The sequence below is a fragment of the Diuraphis noxia genome, unplaced genomic scaffold (assembly GCF_037042655.1).
Source record: "Diuraphis noxia isolate RWA-SAM2 unplaced genomic scaffold, SU_Dnox_SAM2 contig0003, whole genome shotgun sequence".
Lineage (NCBI taxonomy): Eukaryota > Metazoa > Arthropoda > Insecta > Hemiptera > Aphididae > Diuraphis > Diuraphis noxia.
Window position 1 is genome coordinate 30,488,302 of NW_028301713.1, and position 9,611 is coordinate 30,497,912.

Genomic DNA, 9,611 nt, shown 5'->3' on the forward strand with positions numbered 1-9,611 from the left:
TATTGTAAATTAAAAAAGTTTTAATATCAACTAAAATACCAACGAATAAATTCAAAACAAAAATGTAATGCATTTTTATAGCCTAATTTATTACTATAGGGCATAGGCAGACTTTGGTAGTACTCCAAATACTTTTTTTTTAGTATACAATACATTATTATTAATACTTTTTACGAATATTCTAAATGCTGTATACTTTTTTAACATTCAATCACATTTTAAATTTAAATAATTTAATTCTATTTCCGTCATAGAAATACCTAGCTATTATATTTGTGGAAGTGGCTAATTAGCCTTTGCCTATATTATTATTATTATTATTTTTTATAATGATAAGGCTTCAACATAGGTTATTAGTAGGGCTCGGATATCAATGCATTTGCATCTTTTTTTGGGATATCTTACGCGATGCTTTCCAAGCTACAAATATGTTTCAAGTACTTCGCATTCTAACCACAATAATTTTTTGGGGAATTTTTTTTGCGTTTTTAGCGGATTTCATCATTTTTAGGGCATTTTTTGACGGTTTTGTCGTACTATGACTAAAAAAATTGACCTCATTGAAATATAAGCACTACATAGTAATATAGTACTACGTAATAAAAATTATTTTCATTTTGAACTATTTGAACTAATTTAACATCAGGTTTTCCGGTTTTTACAACCTTTGTCACACCATCCAATTAGCCGATATCATTGCACACAACTAAACTTTTATCGGATTATTTTCTTATCGAGCGATAATATTATATCGGTGGTGTGCGTTTAATAAATAATGCATTTTTTAATATTTTTAGGGCATTTTTTAGAGTTTTTAGGTTATAAATGCATTTTTTGATATTTTTAGTGCATTTAAATCCGAGCCCTAGTTATTAGCCTACAATTTTGACGATATGAACAAAACGAAATTTATATATATTTACAATTTATGGATCAGATAATTTTATTTCATTTAAAATATTTAAGTGAGTGTACTGTTTTCGTTTAGCAATCCATTCTTTTATCCATCGTTTACGTTTTGTCTGTTTTTTTTTTTGTTACAGAAAGAGCAATTATAATTGCAATACACGCCTTTTTCTTATCCATTTTTGTTAATTTAAAAATATTTATACTATTTAAACTGATTAAATAATTTACAGTATCAATAGACAACAATCGATCTGAACTACTGTGAAAGTAAAAAATACTGAGTATTGACTGTAATTTGTAATGACCGTTTGAGGACTATACTGTCAGTAAAGTAAATACTGTCAATATTCATAGTGTCAGTAATATTGATCGTGTGAGGGCCGCATAATAGAAAAATTTATAAATCGCTTCAGTATTATCTTCACTGAGAGCAGGTCAGAGAGAAGTTACATTTTTAAAAATTGTTTGCGCTTCCGTGTATTTTGGACATTTCGTGATGATGTGCCATGTGGTCGATAGATAATTTCACGTTGCATGTGTTGCATACTGTTGCAGATTCCTTGGCGATGAGGAAAGAGTGGGTTAAGTGAGTGTGTCCTATTCTGGCTCGGGTTATAATAATGACCTCGACTCTTCTTGTAAGATTAGCGGATCTTACATTTTTTTTATGGAAGGCTTAATGTTGCTTAATTTGTTTGATAGAGGAACCTTGGTCCTATATGTTTGCCATGTATCAAGAATTTTAAGGTTAATGGTGTTGAGTGACTGAGGACGAGGTTAGGAATAGTTTTAAGGCGTTGTGAGGAAGTGTAGCTTCAGCTGCGGATTTATCTGCTCTTTCGTTGCCAGAAATACCGACATGAGAAGGGACTCACATGAAAGTTAATGTTTTATTGGACGTAGATACCAGTTTTTGGATGTTCTGTACAAATTCATTCTTAGAGTATAAATTTAAGATTGATTTTAAAGCACTCAAAGACTCACTTATGAATTATGATAGTCAAAGAGTCCGAATTTTTGGATGAGGCAATTTTCAGTGTTTCAAAGATGGCATAAGTTTCCGCTGTATAGATGTTGGTGCTGGGATGAAGTGAAAATTTATGATTTTCATGACCTATGATTATCGCAAAACCCTCTACATTAGAATTATTTGATGCATCAGTATACATGTACCTATGTAATGCTGCTGGAGTATTGTTGAGACAATATTTCCAAAAAGAGAATGCGGATGATTGAGTTGTCAGTAGAATGTTTTAGCGATTGGTGAGTTGAGTGTTGATTTGGGGAGACCACAGCCAAGGGGAAGAAACGTTGTATTTTGCTCAATGTTTGTGTTTGAAGGTCAAGATTTCCGCTGATCATTTTGAAATGTTCAAAAATTGTGTTCCTGTTGTTGGGCAAGTTGTAGGGGTATCTTACTGGATGTATATTTTTTGTTTATAATTAAAAAGTAAAAAATTAGTAAGAAAGACGTCTTTTTTTACATTTTAATAAAAGGGAATTTATTTTATAACCTTTTATTGAATTGACATAATTTTTTTGAAGCCATTTATTGTTTAAATATTTAACATTTGTTTACTGGTTTTTACTCAATTTCCTCAATCAGCCGAAAACAAAGTACTTACGTTCACTAATATTTACTTTAATACAATACAAAGCACATTTACGATATAGGCAGTGACACCCGCAAAGCACAGTTGAAAATAAATAGTTTTATAAAAAAATCGGCATTCGCAATGATGTCATTGTAGTATCGTCGTGACGTCATATCAAATAGTTATACTTGAGAATGTTCATGGACAAATCAAAATTCACGATGACCGAAATCAGAAGGTCATTTAAATCTCCAAAAGACAATATAATATTAATATGATAATTTCAATAAATTTTATTTTATTTTAAACATCATCTGCAGAATTATGAAATAAAATATAAATGTCAGAAATAATTATATATATTAATATATTTAATTAATGCATTAATTGTCGGGTAATTTTTGATCTGACTGTATACTAAATTGATTAATGAAATTTGAACCTGAACCATAATGAGACAACAGATAAACGATGAGTTGAATATAAATATGACTTACGGATTCTTCACTCCTCGCTAGCATGACATATTGACATTATACAATTATTTTTAAAAAAACATGCGAGTATCTGATTTTCCCCACGGATTATAACAATGCGGCATTTTTCATACAGCTAAATTTATTTTATGTAGTTAGGTACATGTAATAATATTTTCATGTTGAATATTATAAATACACACTCAAAATATACATTCGAAGAGTAACGACTACTAACTAGCAAAGTTTAAAATTTACATCTACTACTAATACCAGTAATACCACCATAGGCGCAAATCGCAGGGGTTCTTAGCACCCTGAATGTTAATGCTAGCACCCCGAATCCCGTGATTATAGTACTATTACCATCATATTTCCATAATAATTACATTTATTAAAAATTCAAAAACAGTTTCATATTTATTTTACTATTTTTAATATAATATGTCGAGTTTACATCTGGATATGTAAAACATATTATATAGGTAATATCATAATAATTGTTGTGAAATTATGATATTAACGGGAAATATGATCTGTTTCCTCAAACATTGTTGGTGCTTAAGCCCCCCTAATGTTTTTGGGTGATTTGCGCCTATGATGAATACCACACCAGTATGGTTCGTAATCGTAATACTCTATCATAGAAATTATTACCTATTTCCTAATAATATCATTATGTATTTATGTGTATTAATTATCATTTTGATTTCACGTGTAAGTACAACGTATATCGCTCAATAATAATTGTGCAGTTTTCATATTATATATTTATATTATAATTAAAAAGTATAAAATTCAGTCGCTGTAACGGCATTAGTCTCTAATTTTAACATATACCCAGATACCCTATAGTGCTATTACTATACGTCTATGCATTTCCAATGCATAATCTGCAATCCATACCGCCGTACTTGCAGTTACAAACGACTGGCGGTGGACAGTTACGGTTTTCTCTTTGCATCGGGTATTTGTGAGTGGTTTTCAGTAGGTTAATATGTAGACATAATGTATTGATATCGTAGAAATTAGGTAATCCAAAAATGTTTCAGTGATTAATTAAATTGTATTTCAATTTCAAATATACAAATATACAATTTAAAAATATAAACTTTTTATGATGTAAATAGTTCATCAATATTAAACTATATTTTTATTTTATGTTGAAAAAAGCAAAGAATACCATTGCAATTTAATGATAACATACCTATATGTTTTTTTTTACTAACTACTACGGTACGGCACTGTAAGTAATATAATAATAATAAATAATTGAATAATTTTATATTTTTATATTTTTATATATAATTGTGCAACAAAATTAGGTAGGTATTATATGTAGGTACACGTATAACATACTGCATACATACTATAGGTACTGCATTACACGCACCTGTAAAATGTGAATAAAAAATGTTTTTTTTTTAATTTATAAAATTATACTATCTAATATCTAAACACATATAATATGGTACAATAAGGATAACGGATGTCTTATATTATATAACGTTGCTTGAATTATTTGAGCGCGAAGAAGCCTCTTCACTGTTAAATGGTGATTCGGCGTAAAATACGTATAATGTATATAAAATATAATAGGTAACTATAATAGGTCAGTGCCATATTTCTCAGTAAACACTATAAGCTAGTGTTTAAGGCGACAATTTCGCAAGGGTGTCAAATAATTTTTAATATTATATTTTTATTATATGTAACTAGAACTAAAATAAATGCAACTCTAATTATAAAATGTTTTATTTTAAATGATAAAGGAAACAATTATAATTGTATGCTCTTATAACATTTTTTTGACTAGAAAAATATATTAAAAGGCGAAAATAATTTGTTTAGTACTTAAACCGCAAAGAGTAGCAGTAGGGATAGTCCGAACTGCTATTACTTTTACCGTAAACACGACATAACACGCGTATCAAATAAAATCCCAAGAAACTTTGAATCTGCCGACAGCTTTCGGTTTAAGTTTTTCAAACGCAGTCGGAGACACATCTATGTCATTCATCTTGCAGCCTTCGCATTTGTCTCTCACCGTCACAACGATCGATTTCGACGTCCCGGGGTCGACTATTTTCACCTGTTTTCCGCACATGGGATCAAAATTTGGATTCGCCGTCTTGAAATGACCGAACGCTATAGCCGCAACCATGTCGTTGTTGGCGTACACTTGGCCGCACGCCGTCAACCCTAAGTTGTAATAGGTTAGGTCTCCGATATTTTTCAGTTGCACCGCGCGCGACGAGTCGACCGAATTACGTTGGTGACAGCATGAATACACATTGCCACCGGTGCACGGCGTGCGCTTTATCTCCTTCATTCCGCCGTACTGCTCGCAGCCCTTGACCAACCACGATTCCGGTTGACAACCCGTGTCCCAGCACTGTCCGCACGCGTAATGTACGGCGGCAGACAGCGCTAGAATAACGGCCACCGACGGAGAATATACGAATCCACGGTTCATATTATTGTCTTATTAAAACGTATACCAGTATTGTGTCATACGATATATAAATAATAATGGACGGATAGTCTAAAAGACCGGAACTAAAAAAAAATTAATTTAAATTCAAAAAAATAAGATACCCTGTATGAAATATAAGATTTATTATTATAATATATTATAAGGTGGTGCGAAGGTGTGAAATTTGGAATATCAAAATATCGACTTTTGGACTAGATTTTACCTGCTATTTATATATTAGGTACATATTATGTTAAATATGTATATGTCGTATGTATAGGCGTATCCGGTATCGCCTCTATTACGTATATACTGTATACAATTAGGATACCTGCACAATATAATATACGTCATACTACATAGTGTAATGAAATTATTAACTTCCTATTACTTATTAATTATTATCATAATATGGATATGAGGGTATGAAATTTACGCTAATAATTAAATGTTAATTATAATTAAAATTTTGTGTTAAGTCCTTCCACTGCAGGTTATTTTAGATAGGTACCCCGTATTCACCTATAGTCTAAGCAAGGTTATTATTTACGTTTTATCTTAACAGTATATTTTCAAGAGCGGATTTAAGGGCACTGCAAACTATACGGCCAAATAGGGTAGTATCACAGCTTTTTTAAACGCAAACAAATTTTATATAATATTTATTTTGTTCTTATACAGAAAAATACTTAATTTACTTGGGTATTTTATTCATAGAAAATGTTATTAAAAAAAGACATTTATTGTACAGAAATGATTTTTTGTTTTTAGGAAAAGTCAGCACATTTTTATTTGGCATATGGGTGAAAAGTTATTAAATCTCCAAATCCTCCCCTACTGACCTTGATGAAATACAGAGAGTACAAATCGTATGTCAAAAATAAAAACGTGATTATTTTAATCGAATTTTTAATAAAAAAAAGTTTGATTTTGATACATAAATATATCTAATATCAGTTATCACTACTTTTTATTACAGAAGAGCGGTTGCTTGAACTTATTTACCGAGCCTCATGTATTTTAAAATATTATCGTACAGTCAAAATTCATTTTAAAAATAATTTCTCAAACGACTCAAACCAAAATCTCTTAGCTATAATTTATATATAATATATTAACACCAAAAAATACCATTTGCTCACTCACTCGCGAAATGTATGAACTTGAAATTTGGAATAGTAGTTCTTCTAATAAACTAGGCAAATGTGCAATAAATTATAAGGATTTTCCGAAATTCACATTTTGAAGACGTACTATATGTATTTAAGTACTATAATGAACCAAGAATTTTGAGATTCACGATGGAAATCTATTTATTTTTTCATATGTAAATAATGAATGCTGGTTACAATGTTACAAATACCTAGTAATAATATAATAATAGAAACTACAAGGAATTAGTACCTACTTCCTTTTTCCTTCCACATTTATTATTCTGTATTATACTGCATCATTACTATATTTATAAGGCTTAGTGTATTGGCTTTGGGCAAGTGAAAAATTTTCAAAACCTGGATTGAAAAAATTTGGCACTTGACCCAAAAAAGGTTCGCCCCCCCCTCCTGGACTACAGTGTCGTATCTAAACATTTTGACACGAATCATCCTATTCCAATATAACAAATAATAATAGCTGTAAATATAGGTTAATCGTTTTACAAAAAGGTTAAGGTACTTACCTATGCTACAGAATCACCCTTTTAAATATTCAAAAGCTTGTTACGTCAATGACAAGTGACAATGATGGATAGCCAAAAACTGAATAGACAATAGTCATAGGTAGTTGATAATATTGTACGTCCGTAATCGATTACTGAGTACGATATTCATAAATACTTTTATTTATATTTGTTGATAATAATTAATAATAAATGATTGTTAATGTGCAACATGTTATTATAGAGGAAAAACGAAATAGGAATTTACCATGATTAATATGAATTATTAAATATTAATGTTTATCGAAATTATCAGCTGCAAATCAACAATTCAACAAGCACCAAATCAACCTTGCATATTCACCTAGCGGCTAGCACAAAATTAATATCCAAATTATAAGTCAAAGGCCGGTGAATACCAGAGCCGTCGGTCGATGACGCGACCATATATATAGTGAAGCGGTGGGTTTTCACACTGCTCAGTCATAGAATGATAATTATTAATTTTTAATTATTAATAATTATAGATTTAAACATTGATTTTTATTCGTAGATTGTATAACACATTATTAAGTTATTTGATGTTCCGATAACTATCTGTTTCTAAGATAGCCGATATTGTATAATCAATGGTATACCATGGCTACACCTGGTGTGCCCAGGCACCTCCAGGGCTCCAGATCTTTCATCAAGGATCAAGGCTCTAATAATTAAATAAAGACCCCAATAAATTGGTTGGTTTTTGAAATATTACTTGAAATGAGTTCTTCAAGTTTAGAAACCTCGTATAAAACGAGCAAATTTAACGAATAATGTTAAATTACTATTAATGAAAGTTGCCAATAATTCGAAACAACAAGAACTTTGTTTTTTTTTTATCAAAAATGGTAGACTGTATACCTATTGAATTCGTTCACTGAAAATATGAATAATTTCTTAAAAATAAAATAATAATAACTTTATTAAACCTCTATAATTGTTTATATTATAAAAAAATTCCTATATTTAATAGTTTTTGTGATTCTCGAGGCTAATAATTTTCAATGTTCCCCCATCATCATCGGTGTATTAGCACGATCATAGAGATGCCCTAATTGATATTCTTACCTTTTAAGTTTATTTCCAAATCCATTCAAATCAATTAATCTGGTCGATTCATTCTAATCTATTAAAGCTAAATATTCAATTCTGACTAGTTCTGATATAAATTTGGTATGCATTGAAAACTTATACAATTTATTGTAATATTCACCTATTAATTACGTTTGTAAGACAAAATCAAGTCAAAAACAACTCATATTATGGGTATAATTGTGTAGACATGATATAATTATTAAATTATTATAATATTATCACACATATTTGAAGTTTGATTTAAAAAAAATATATTTAAATCAATAAAACCATTTTATTATTATAATTTATATTTTATAGCCAATACTTTTGAGCTCGTTTTAAAAAGGGTAACCTGACAGACAAGAGTAACTAAAGCTACATGTGAGATATGTTGTGATACTATAATATTGAGTAATATACTTTTGTTGTGTTGTGTTGAGAAAAAAACATAATATAATATATATAATATATAACATAATACCTACATAGGTATAGGTACTATATAGTAGGCAACAATCATAGGCTGAGCCAGTGGGTGTACAGGGTATGCGGTGGCACCCCCCCCCCCCCAACGCACAATCAATTTAGTGTGGAGTTCAAACGTCGTATGATATTATGATTTAGCATTGTATATCATAATTATTGTGATATAATAAAGTATTATAATTTTTTATTTTATTTTTATTGGAGGAGGGACAAAAATATTCGCACCCCCTGAACGTGAAGGCTGGCTCCACCTATGGCAACAATGATGTTTTTATAATTACTCATAGTACTTACTATATTAGATTCTTTCCTCCTGGCTCCTAGTCAATCATTATCAATTTCTCTATGTTTTACAGTATACCATCCGTCAATTTCTTCTTTTTTTTTGGAGGGGGGAGGTCCTTCCTATTCTGGTTGTGATTCATTTAATTTTCTAACCTTAATTTATACTCTTCTTCACTGTAAAATATTACAATTTTAAAATCTTCAATATTCGCTTTATAATGTTAATACGTTACACTTTAGAACCTAGATAATATTCATGTAAAGCGAGTTATGGACATTTAAAAATTGTAATATTTAACAGCCTAGATAATTAGGTATATAACCTTTAAAAGTTAAAACAATCATTAACTTTAAAGTGTATTACTATATAGTATTTACTATGCAGAAAAGAATAGATCCCGCCTTCTTGATATCATTTAAAAATTTCAAAAAATGCGGGAACACAAAATGAGATTAATAAATTCACAATTACACAGCGTCTTTGGGTCACCTGTTCAACGGTGAATTATCCGGTGACTGCTTAACAAAGCCCTTTATGTTTCATGTTTTTGCTATATATAAATAATTTGAATTAACAGAATTATGAACATTATGCATTTACGCAGAATAGT

The 9,611-nt window shown here is 30.1% G+C and overlaps 1 protein-coding gene and 1 pseudogene across 1 annotated transcript; both read right to left on the reverse strand.

Annotated features, from left to right (window-relative positions):
* Positions 1-1,257: 1,257 nt before the first annotated feature.
* LOC149057210 (uncharacterized) lies at positions 1,258-3,944 on the reverse strand (annotated as a pseudogene).
* A 773-nt stretch (positions 3,945-4,717) lies between these two features.
* LOC107164489 (uncharacterized) lies at positions 4,718-7,293 on the reverse strand. Its single transcript, XM_015512332.2, has 2 exons — positions 7,135-7,293; positions 4,718-5,539 (listed from the first exon to the last, which is right to left on the reverse strand). The coding sequence occupies exon 2, from the start codon at positions 5,454-5,456 to the stop codon at positions 4,911-4,913; it is 546 nt and encodes a 181-aa protein (XP_015367818.1). The 5' UTR covers positions 5,457-5,539; positions 7,135-7,293; the 3' UTR covers positions 4,718-4,910.
* Between the last annotated feature and the right edge of the window lie 2,318 nt (positions 7,294-9,611).

What these genes read in the sequence shown, in the direction of transcription:
- LOC107164489 (XM_015512332.2), bottom strand. Translation starts at nt 5,456, where the DNA reads ATGAACCGTGGATTCGTATATTCTCCGTCGGTGGCCGTTATTCTAGCG.